This window comes from Bison bison, unplaced genomic scaffold, assembly GCF_000754665.1.
Source record: "Bison bison bison isolate TAMUID 2011002044 unplaced genomic scaffold, Bison_UMD1.0 scf7180017864093, whole genome shotgun sequence".
Classification (NCBI taxonomy): Eukaryota; Metazoa; Chordata; class Mammalia; order Artiodactyla; family Bovidae; genus Bison; species Bison bison.
In genome coordinates, this window is record NW_011494665.1 from 1766647 (window position 1) to 1778292 (window position 11646).

Genomic DNA, 11646 nt, shown 5'->3' on the forward strand with positions numbered 1-11646 from the left:
GGCAGCCAGGCAAGGAGGGGCGGGAGAAAGAGGGAGCAAAGAGTTAGTCCCCGTAACCCAAGGACCCACCCAGTTTCCCTTTCCCGGAGCGCTCCCGGTAGCAGGGGACGGGAAGGATGGGTGGGATGGGTCACACAGAATGGAGGGGAGACAGGGGGTCGGGTCGGAAGCTTTGGAGGTGTAGGGAGGCCAAAGGCCAGCCCTCCTCTCGCCACCTCCTATGGCCACGTACCTTCAGTGCCAGCCTGAGGACCTGGCTGCTCCGGCTCCTTTGAAGCTGGGGCCTCCTCACCAGCAGCTGGGCTGCCCACCCTGCCCTCCTCGGGCTGCCCCTCTGCTATGGGCTGCAGCCCAGGTCGGTTCTTCTTCCTCCGGGGAGGGACGGGTGGCGGTGGGGGCCGAGGTGGGACCAAGGCCCAGCCAGCTGGGGGGTCTCGGGGCGGGACTGGCGGGGGCGGAGCCCGGCTTCGGGACCGGAGTTCCTTGAAGGTGGTGACTTCCCGGGGAGGCGCCTGGGAGCTGCCGAGCGACCCTGTGGGGGGCAGCTCGGTGTCGGGAGAGAAGACGATGAGCCAGTCACTGCGGTCTTTCTTGGCCTGCGGCACGAGGGGCAGCCCTGGGCCCCGCTTGCGCTTCTGGGCCAGCTCGTGGAAGGACGTGATTGTCCGGTGGGGCACCGGCTCCTCGCTGACGTCACTTCTCCATCCCCCATCAATTTTCCCTGCATCAGTTTTCGAACCAGAATCAGTTATTCCTGTATTGGTTTTCCAACTGGAGTCGAATTTTCCATGTTCAGTTTTCCAACATTCAATAGTATTCCCATTGACTTTCCAACCCGAGTTATTGTTCTCAGTTATTTTCCAGCTAGCATCAGTTGTCTCTTTGTCAATTTTCCAAATGGGGTTGATTTTCCAACTGGGTTCGGTTTTCCCAGCATCGATTTTCTCATCATCAGCCTCTGGGAGGTCAGAGGTAGGGAGGTCCTGCTCCTCGGCCTCCTCCTCTTCCTCTAGCCCTGGGGAAGGGAGGTCCTGGCCAGTGGTCAGGGCATTACAATTGGAGTCCAGGCCTGGACCGGATGGAGAGGAAGCTTCAGAGCAGGAATCCGGAGAGCAACAAAAGCTGTCTGGGGAGCAGGTGTCTGGGCCTGCGGAAGCCAGGGGCGAGCCTTGCTCCAGGGGAACGATGCTGGGCTGAGGGTGAACATCCTCATTGCCAGGGAGGTCCCTGGAGTAGACTGAGATGGGGGACTCATCGGGGCTAAGATCTGAGCAGGAGCTGAGAGAGGAGGAACAGCCCGGGTCTGAGGGAGAGGCAGCCCCCTCCTCCTCCTGTGCTAGGTCCTGCCGGTTTTCTAGGCCTGCCCCATGCTCCTGGCAACATCGGCAGGGCACGGCTGGGCTGTTGGAATTGGCGTCCACCAAGGTCCCACTGCAGGGGCCCCGGCTCTCCTTGCCCCCGGTGTCCCCTGGGGGAGGGGATGTGCTCAAGGGCCCCTCCCGGAGCTCCGGACGGCGGGACAAATGCAGGCCTAGAGAGACATGCTGGAGGTGGATGTGGTTGAGGTTGCAGAGTAAGGCCCTCTGAGGGGACAGCATGGTGCCGGCGGCGACGGGATGGCCTCTAGAGAATGAGGAGGATCAGGCCTCTCAAATCCACTTGCCTGGCAACCGCAGATGCAGCCCTAGAAGAGAGGGATAGTGAAACCCAGCCAGCGAGGGTGCGGGCCGCGGGAAGGACACCAAGGTGACTTAGGTGCTGGGGCAGGCGTGGAACGGCCCCTTGGACAATATTTAAATGATATGCAAATAACATCGACTGGCTATTAGTTTCCGCTGCAGTGTTTGCAGGTGGAGTCGAATGTAATCCCCACCCCCGAGAATGGGGCGGGGAGGGTCAGAGAATGCGGCTGCGCCCTCGATCTCCTTGGAGGTGCGGAGGCTTGTAAAAGGATGGGGCCAAGAAGGGACCCTGGGTCCTCTCTGCTGCAATCTGGCCCTGCCCCTCACTCCCAGGGGAAGGGGTCGAGAGGCCCCGCCCAGATGATCTGAAATGGAGTGGGGGGACGTGCGTCCGGCTGGTTAATGCAGGAAAGGGGCAGGCGTGGGGGAAAGGATCGAGCTGCAGGAGCAACCGTCAGCCTGTCAACTCCACCGGGCAGGCCGGCCGGCACGGGCCTCGGCCCCGGGCTCCAGCCTACAGCTGCGGCGCACCTTCACCCTGCTGCGAACACCAGCATGTCTGTCCCATTCTCTCTGCACTTGTCTCTATGGTGCAGCTCCACCCCACCCCTTCTCTATTTTTTACTGCTCCCCTCTCTTGCCCCACCCCGCGAGCCCTGATCCATCCATCCACACCCGCAGGCCAAGTCATCCTCACCTGGGTCCTCCTGCAGCCGCTCCGGAGTCTGGAGCCGCGTCCGGCTCCGCGGCTGCGGTCCCCGCCCAGCCCGCACAGACTGGAGGGGAGGGGCGCTGGGACGACCCGCCAGCGCTGCGCAGCCGCGCCCCTCCACGAATGGGCGTGGCGAGCCTCAGACCCAGCCCCCAGCGCTTGACGCTTTTGCCTGTGTCACCCACCCAGGCCCAGCTCAATGGCTTTTGATGCGGCAGCCCACTCCAGTGTTCTTGCCTGGAGAATCCCAGGGACGGGGGAGCCTGGTGGGCTGCCGTCTATGGGGTCGCAGAGTCGGACACGACTGAAGCGACTTAGCAGCAGCAGCAAGGTCCCACTGAAGGGACCTTTTAGTACCAAGGGGGTTCCGGCTTCCATGCAACTGACCCCCACCCTGCCCATTCTGGACAAAGCTGCGCCCCTGGCTGGCACAAGCAGAAACGGAAGAACCACAGGTTAGACAATAATTTATTAAGAAGCCTCCTTTCCCCACCTTCACAGACTCTAGGTCACTTTTTCCGCTTGTAGATCTTTTGTGCTAACCCCAGGAAGATGGCTGGGGGCAGGGGCGCAGCATACTGCTCAATGAGACCCATAATGTGGTTGTAACTGTCTTCCTCGTATTGCATGTACACAGCCGACAGATTCATCTCCTCGTAGAGCGCCTTCACTCGGGCCACCTTCTCAGCCTCCTTCTGCCCATAGTTCTCCTGAAGGGTCGGGGGTAGGAAAACGGGCTTATTAGCCTTACCCCCGCACCTCTAGGTCCCTCCACTCCCCCATCCAGAACCTCTCCAATGCCATTTATTCATTCCATTCCTGCCTCCAGTTTCAAGGGTCTCTGAGTAGCTATGATCTCAAACTCCAGCCCCCCCCCCCACGCCGCCCCCTTCCCAAATGCTCACTCAGTCAGTGGGGTTCAGGCCTCAGCTTCTTCTACCCCAGGATTTCTCAACCCGTGGCCCATTTGAAATTTCTGCCAGATAGTTCTTTGTGGGAAGCTACTGTATGTGTGGTATTTGGCAGCATCTCTGGCTTCTACCCACTAGGGATCCAGTGGCACAGGCACACACACACACACACCAAGTTATGATGACAAAAAAAAAAATGTCTCCTGACACTGTCAAATGCCAGGGTGGGCGGGCGTGCGTGCATATGTGTGTCAAATCACCCCCATTGAAAAACCACTGCTCTTTCCCCTACTCCACGGCTTGGGGACCCACAGCACAGCCTCAGGCACCTGCAGGATTTGGCGCTGCTCTGGAGAGGCCCGCTGCAGACACTGGACCACCAGCCAGCTGCACTTGTTGTCCTGGATGTCTGTGCCGATCTTACCCGTCACGCTGGGGTCCCCAAAGAGATCGAGGTAATCATCCTGGGCAGAGGGGGTGCAGAAAAGAAGGAACGAAGAGGCTGTAAGGCAGGGAAGGAGCAAAGCTGGAGCCTGTTTTCTGCCAGTGCCCCATGCCTTTCTACCTGAATCTGAAAGAACTCTCCCATCTCCAGCAGGATCTTCTTGGCATGGGCATGCTCCTTCTCCCCATCAATGCCCGCCTACAGAGAAAGGGGGTTAACAAGTCATACACCAGAGGTGCCTGCATCTTCCTGGCTGCTTCCTCCCACGAAGAGGGTCTTGCCCCAGTACAGACCCGCTAAGTCTTCTCTCCTTTCAGACACCCTTGGCTTCCCTGATAAAGGAAGTCCTGGCTGACGGTCCACCCCCTATCCCACTGATTTTAGCTATGGGTCTTCTTGCAAGTCACAGCAGAGATGAGTCCATTCTGGAGGCCGTCGGACTCTCTTCTCTCACAAGGCTCAGTTCCTGAGTCGCTCTGATCCTGCTTCCTAATCTTTTTACCATTTCCAAATTCTTTCACTATGGAAAGGAAACTTGGAGAAGGTCAGCATAGATAGTTAACCCCATGGATTGCCTTTGAATCTAGTCTTCTCCCTCAGCCTGAATTATCTCCTCCCCACTCCTACTACTGTACACAGATGGAGAATTCCTTGTTCCCCCTTGATGGGCTGTCCACTTTCATGTAAACCACTCAGTTCTTTTTTATAATTAGTCCCACGGGTGGGGATTTTATCCACATCTTATAGCTGAGGAAACAGACTCAGCAAGATTAAGTAGCTTGCTCCATATCTCTCAGCCATTCCTAGTCGGGGCATGCCTGCTCCGTGGCCTCGTTATTGAAAGGCCCACATGAGCAGGGCAGCAAGGGATGAAGAGACTCACTCACCATATACATGGCAGCAGCTACAGGAAGGTAAAAGGAGTAGAAAGCTGTCTTGTACTTGACAATAGACTTATACCTGCATGCATGGAGAAGATAAACTCCTTAGAAGGGTTATACACCCCCTCCCAGCCCTCCCTCTCACTGTCCAGATATGGTTCCCATGGTCCCTCACCTCTTTTCTGTGAATCTGCCAAGATCCACGTTGCCCTGGGGAGCTGTGATGAGGTCCAAGGTCTGTCCGATCTCAGTTTGATAAGAACTCTAAGGAGCAGGAAGATGGCCTGTGAACTGGGCTTTCTCCAGGGCTGGAGAACTCTGAAATCTTGGGCCCTACATCCCACAGTAGTTGATAACCGGGTGGTCAGAAGAGGGCTCCCAAACTCAAGGCCCACACAGTCACACACATGCCCTTTACCACTCCTTTCAATCACAGAGACACAAGCAAGCCGCCGCCACCACCCGCCCCCACTCCCTCCCTCAATTACTTCCCCTTCCAGGCAAACCTGTGTATCACCCTAAAACAAGACTGTCCCAAAGAGGACAGTGAGCATCGCATATCTGGACGAGAATGTCCCATAGAGGCCAAGGCCACTGTGGGAGCCCTAGTCGGCACCACACCTGCAGGAAGAGCTCGATCAGGTCCAGGTAATAGGGCTGCTCCCGACAGTACAGCTTCAACAGGCGGTAGATGGATGATTCCAGAAGGAAAGCATCATTGATGGCATCCAAACCTATGCCTGGCTGTCAGGGACACAGAAAACAAGCAATCAACTTCTGGCCTAGACTCATACCAAAAACCCGTAACACCTCCTCCATAGGCTCCATGTGACCCTTTCCCAGTGGCCTGTTGCCACGCCCACCGCGCTACCTTCCCGCCCACTTACCTTCTGATACCAGCAGGTCTGCCCCCGTCGGGTGAGGGATGAGTCCATAATGTCATCTGACACCAGGAAGAAGGCTTGGAGCTAGGAGGATGGAAAGTGGAATAAGAGTCCCAGGGTTCCTTATGATTGTTCCTTCTACTAGCAATAGATGCTGCTTTTAAGAATCACTCAACAGGGAAGGTAGGTCAGGATGAGGCTGAGGACTGGTTTTTTGGCCACACTGTGTGGCTTGCGGGATCTTAGTTCTCCAACCAGAGATCAAGCCCGTGCCCCCCTACATTGAGAGCATGGAATCTCAACCACTGCACTGCCAGGGAAGTTCACTGAGGACTTTTAATCTGGGCTGTGGGACTTTGGAAGATTGTATGACTTCTTTGGCTCAGGCTTCCCAACTATAAAAAGGGACAAAAAACTCCTTTGTTTTCAGAGTAAGAGACATAACAGATCTCCAGACAATCCCTGGTATCAGGGAGATGATGAAATGTCTTCATATACTGTACTCCTCCCTGGCCAAAAACTTCGGGGAGGGTTTCAAACAAGATTTTTTCATGCAGCGTGACTTTACATGACTTCAGGAACAAGAAAGGCTGGTTCCTGCCTTCTCTCCGGGCACTGCTTACCCACTCCAGCAAACAGGAACAAAACCCCACCTCAGGAAGCTCATTTAGGAGCCTGAGTCTAATGGGGTGGAACTGAAGTCTGACTCCTGGTAACTTTCACCCATGGCTCTTAAACATCCTCAAAGGGCTTCCTCTTCTGAGTGCCAGCCTCCTGGAAAGTACCAGACTATGCTGGCTCCCTGCAGGACTGTGAACTACCTTGAGGCACGGACGAGGTGTTTGACTGTATGGCATTCCCAAAGCCCAGCACAGTGCTGGCCCATAAATGTTTGTCTAAGAAATACATGAGAGAATGAAGCACTGTAACTTCTCCCAGAGATACTTCTAGCAGCCAGGCTACATATTCTGGCTCCCTCAAACAGCTTGTGAAGACATGGTGTGTTTTTTTTCTTTTTGGCCACACCGCATGGCTTGTGGGATCTTAGTTCCTCGACCAGGGATTGAATCTGGGCCCTACTTCAGCAGTGGAAGTGCTGAGCCCTAACCACTGGAGCACTACGGGAATTCCTTGAAGACATGGTTTTTAATGTCTTGTGTGTGTGCTCCAGTGGATCTGCATGGCTCAGAGGAAGTGCCCACCACTAGCCACCAGCTCAGCTGTGCACAGTGCCGAAAGGGCTATTGTCGTTCCAGGCCAAGTCCTCGGGAAGGAGGTCTCCATCTGTACCTTTCCCTCTGACGTCGCCCTGGAGTGGGGCCTGGGCTTTCCACATTGGGGCACACATTTTATTTACAGTGTGTCTATGTGGAGTGGCATTGTTCCCTGAAGCCACAGCTCCACTGCCTCCCCCGAGTGGCTACAAGGGCCAGCTGGTTTCAACCAGCACCACTCAACCAAGATCGCCTCTGAAGGGCATTCATTCCGTGGCCTCCCTCAGTCTCCTCTGCCCCCACCAACTGCACTTTCTATCTATTAGGAGAACATTAAACCTACAGTGGTTTTACCACAGTATTGGGTTGGGTTTTTTAGTAATCTCCCCAGGTATATGTCACAGTGGGAAGTAGCGAGAAGCACATCTACATTACCCACACTGCATCCTTACCGAAATGCCTTCTTGCCTATTTCCTCTAGATACGAATCAGACTGGGCTGTGAGCCACTCTATCAAATAATTGGCCTAGACTTTAAAAAAGTCTGTTATAATGGAGGAAGTATTCTAAAGACTGAAGAAAAACTAACAAATGCAATGCATCACTTCTGCTTGGATCCTAGATGTTTTTTTAAAAAAAAACAAACACCTTATAGTAGACAATTGGGGAAGAATTATGAATATTTAAATATGGAATATATATTAGGTAATATTATGATATCAATGTTAACTATCACGACTGTTGCTCTGATTTGAATGCTTCCCCCCAAAATTCTTATGTTGAAATCCTCAACTTCAAAGATAACAGTATTAGAAGGTGGACCCTTTGGGAGATGCTCAGATCATGAGGGTGCAAGCCTCATGCAAGGGATTAGTGCCCCTATGAAGGAGACCTCCAAGCACTCCCTTGGCCCTTCCACTTGAGGACACAGCAAGAAGATGCTGGCTATGAATCAGGAAGAGAAGTCTTGACTCCTGGTAAGACCCAGTCATGTGGGTGCCTTAATCTCAGCCATCCCAACCTTCAGAGCTGTAAGAGAGAAATTTTCTGTTGTTTATAAGTTACCCAGTCACTGGTATTTTGCTGTTGTTCAATCGCTAGGCTGTGTACAACTCTTTGCAGCCCCATGGACTGCAGCACGCCAGGCCTCCTTGTCCCTCACTACCTCAGAGTTTGCCCAAGTTCATGTCCATTGAATCAGTGACGTTATCCAACCACCTTATTTTGTTATAGCAGCCCAAACAGACTAAGACAGATGTGAAAATGCTATTGTGGTTATATAGGCAAATGTCCTTGTTTTTAGGAGGTAAATGCTGAAATAGAAAAGAGGTTGAAGGAGATGTGGTAGAAGCAAAAGGAAGATAAAAGCAGAGATTATAACAAAAGTCATCCAAAACAATGGTGCATTGCTCAAATGGAATCTTAAGGGAAGCGGTCACAGTGCAGCTGCGTTTAAGAAAACATGGGAATTCCCTGGAAGTCCAGTGGTTAGGACTCAGCATTTTCACTGCCAGGACCAAGGGTCATCCCTTGTCAGGGAACTAAGATCCCACAAGCAGCACGGTTTGGTCAAAACAAACCAACTCAACCGCAGGTGAACCCACAGCGCAGCTAAGGTTAGTAACAACTGATTTTACCAGGTGAGCTGCTGGGCCCCCCACAGCTCTACCCTTACCCTCCTGCCCTTCACTCCTTGCCTGCTGTCTGTGGCTATGGGCTCCTCAGCACCACCAATCCCTAGAAGGGCACCTCTGTCACCAGGGGCCCCATCCTCAGTGAGGCCATCATCCTTTTACCCCGGTGGAGGCAAACCCCTACCGTATAGCCCCATCTCCCTTACAAGCTCTAGGTTGGAAATTCCACCACCCGCAGGACAGATGGCTCCACCTGATCTGCTCATGCCAAGAGTGCGGCGTGGCCAGTGCTGAGCTCATCGCACCCTCCCTCAGGGCAGCTGCTCCTCTCGACAGGCCAGGATCACCCGTCATTCGCCAAGCCCAGAGCGTCTTCCCTCCTGGGCTCATCTCCCCACTCCTCAGGGCCTAGCACCCCCCAACTCCAGAACCTAGTCCCCCTGGGAAGCCTAAAATGGAGACTTTAGGCCAGGTGAGCAAACCATACACCTTCAAGAACCAACTGAGCTTGGAGACAGGAAGACTGAGCAAAACAGACAGATCCACACAAGACAGTCCATCTCCAGTCTTGGGGAAGTGGCTTCAACTTCGGCCAACTGTTGCTATATGGGACTCTGGACCCATATCTAGCAATTTTCCATGTGATGCAAGACATCTGGGGTTTCATGTGAAATCTCTCCTTTTGTTAGATTTAGGGAACTTAATTTTAAAACATTTTCAAAAACTACCAATAGGCTTCGAGTTTTCAATCTCTGCCATAGAATAATCTTGTAGAAGAACTATCTCACTTTTGTGGCTGTCCTCTACTCAGAAGAAAGAGCTGACAACTTCACGGCCAGTTCCAAGGCCCGGGCCCACCGCCAGAGTACAGGTGAAACATGTACCTTCTGGTAAAACAGCCTCCCCATGTGTTAACCCTTATTCACTAAGTCTGGCCCCAGCACACGAGAGGCAGAGAAACACAACCGAGAAGCGAGTTTCAGGCCCATCCCTCCTGTCCCACCCCATCCCACCCAGGGCACCCCTACTCTAGTAAACCTCGTCTTCGCCTGCTGTTCCCCATCCTTCTCACCAGTTCCACACACCAGCCCACAGTCAGGGCCCGCTGGAGACTGTCAGGATCTTGTTTCCCAGGCTCCACAAGCTCCCGGAAGGTTATTACCACCGTCAAACCCCGATTGTACTTGCCTCCGATGGCATTGTACTCCAGGACCTGGGGAAAGAGCAGAGGGACAAGGAAGGCGTCAGGGTCTACGGAGCAGCTATTCTGAGATTTCTCCTTGTTTTCTCCCACCGGCGACCAGGGAACCTAACTTTATCCTCCTCAATCCCAACCCCTCCTCCAGGCAGCCTCTGAACTACTACTCTCTTGGCTTCTTCCAAGTTGTGGAGCACAGCTGGAAGTTCCCCAGTCCCCAGGCTCTCTCTGCGTTGTCTTCTTCAGAACACTGGAAGGCTCCATACTGGAGATTAAAATCTGCTCCCAAACCCAGACAGGGCTTGAACCCGGGGAAAACTCTTGTGTGTGCCAAGGGAATGGCTAGCTCAGGTCTCTCCCATCCCCATTCCTCCTTTCTCAGCCACCTCCTCTGCACCCCACTTCACAGTTCAGCCTATCTGCAAATAAAAAGACTCTCACTTAACTAATAAGACAAGCCCCCTCCTCCCCAAATTAGCCAGAGAACAGCTTGGAGGGCACTCAGGTTGGGGGGACCATCCGCTACTCCTTCAGTGGCATCGCCTTCTGCTGCCCTGTTGTCAACCAGATGGAGTTCATTGGGAGGACTTCCCTTTTTAATCTCCATCCCAGTACAGACTTCCTTTTCCTTAGTTTGCCTCAGACAAATGAGACAGCATTACAAAAAGAATTGCTAGATACTCCAAAAGAATAAGACAACTTAGGTATCTCAAAAAACAGTTCCTGCCCTAGAGGAGGGGTTTCTGATGGAACACTACCTTCCCTCAGCCCCACCTCAGACTGCTTCCTCCCTTCCTCCCAGGTCCCTGCCAAGGTAGCCCCTTATGATTTCTGGACACCTAATTCCCTGTCTCAACAAAATCAAAGACTTACCCGGATCAAGGCCTTCACTCCCAGGGAGCTCAACCCCTATGCAAAGCAGTATGTCTGGCCTACCAGAACCACAAAGCTGGATTGATTGGACCTGCCGGGGCTCCGGCCCCTCCAGAATGGACCCAGAGTCTCTCAGATAAAAGTCTGTTCCGACACCTGTCAAAAGTCACCCCAGAGCCAGAGAGAGACCCCACACATGTGCAGAGATTGCAAAGGTTCACCCTCTCAAGTTGTAAATCCCTCACCTCCTTGAGTCGGGTAATGGCATCTCCTATCTCTGGATGCCCAATGTCCTCCTCAGTCAGCACCTTGACAATCTGGGAGAAGTGCTGGATGAAATCCTGCCTTTCTTGGGCGTAAGCGTCCAATTTCTGGTCTCCATTCATTCTGAGGGAGGAGTAAAATGCTCTGACAAGAAGGAGGACAAGTCAGAAACCTAATCAGCTGCTCCCCTCCCCAAGGCCCCTCACCCCTGCCAAACTCACCGAGGCTCCTCTGTCCACGCTTGCCGCCAGCAGCGGGCACTGTGCCAGGCCCCCAGGACTGGGCACCCGTGCCCCAGGGTGGGTCGCTGTAGGGGACCCAGCAACCTGTCCTGGGGCACCCAGCACGGGGCTGGCAGCAAGAAGACCCCCACAGATCTCAGCCAGCGGGACAGGGGCAGCATGGGAGGTGGCATAGGCAGGGGGCATTGAGCACTCCCTGCAGGGGCAAGCACCAGAGGCAGATGCACGCTGTCAGCTCCCCAAGTCACCCTCCAACCTTTCACCTCTGTACCCAGAATGCCCCACTCTCTTCTGGGCTAAGCTGGAGGGCACTTACAGAAAGAAATGCAGGGAACAAAAAGTACGGCTGGGGAACCGAGACTCAGCTGATCACACTTAAAATAAGAAGGCTAGGACTCAAAGCCACCTAACTTTACCCGGTTGAGGAACCGTTAACGCCTCCACCAGGGAGCCTCTGGAATTGTTCTACTCTTACTTTCTTCCTCTAAATTCTGGAGCACAGACTGGAGAATCCAGAGTAAAGGACCTCAGGACCGGGGGCTGGGAGGATTTTTATATCACCCTCTTTTATGGAGGCCAAACTGAGGCTCTAGGAGGTAGGAGGATATCGGGGGAATGGCAGCGCCAAATCTAGAACCCAGGTCTCCCTCGGTAGGCAGGAAGAGGGGAGCGCAGGCTTTGACACGTGAAAGCAGAACCCCTGGGTA

At 53.7% G+C, this 11646-nt stretch overlaps 2 protein-coding genes across 4 annotated transcripts in view; both read right to left on the bottom strand.

The window, feature by feature from the left end:
- Nucleotides 1-2362, bottom strand: part of RUSC1 (RUN and SH3 domain containing 1) — a 10253-nt gene extending 7891 nt beyond the window's left edge. Inside the window, 1 exon segment of the mRNA XM_010838435.1 lies at nucleotides 233-2362. Within this exon segment, the coding sequence (XP_010836737.1) occupies nucleotides 233-1598 (1366 nt within the window). The 5' untranslated portion in view covers nucleotides 1599-2362.
- Nucleotides 2363-2845: 483 nt separating this feature from the next.
- The window catches only part of FDPS (farnesyl diphosphate synthase), a 9389-nt gene continuing 588 nt past the window's right edge, over nucleotides 2846-11646 (bottom strand). Inside the window, exons 1-10 of one of the 3 annotated variants that reach the window (XM_010838281.1) lie at nucleotides 10919-11629; nucleotides 10679-10841; nucleotides 9435-9575; nucleotides 5519-5599; nucleotides 5253-5375; nucleotides 4807-4895; nucleotides 4638-4710; nucleotides 3871-3948; nucleotides 3635-3769; nucleotides 2846-3104 (exon numbers count right to left, since the gene is read on the bottom strand). In XM_010838281.1, coding sequence (XP_010836583.1) covers nucleotides 2904-3104; nucleotides 3635-3769; nucleotides 3871-3948; nucleotides 4638-4710; nucleotides 4807-4895; nucleotides 5253-5375; nucleotides 5519-5599; nucleotides 9435-9575; nucleotides 10679-10841; nucleotides 10919-11112 — 1278 coding nt within the window. In that variant the 5' untranslated portion in view covers nucleotides 11113-11629 and the 3' untranslated portion in view covers nucleotides 2846-2903. Of the gene's footprint in view, nucleotides 3105-3634; nucleotides 3770-3870; nucleotides 3949-4637; nucleotides 4711-4806; nucleotides 4896-5252; nucleotides 5376-5518; nucleotides 5600-9434; nucleotides 9576-10678; nucleotides 10842-10918; nucleotides 11630-11646 lie in introns of those variants that run through there. The other 2 variants (XM_010838282.1, XM_010838283.1) reach the window with 2 other exon arrangements.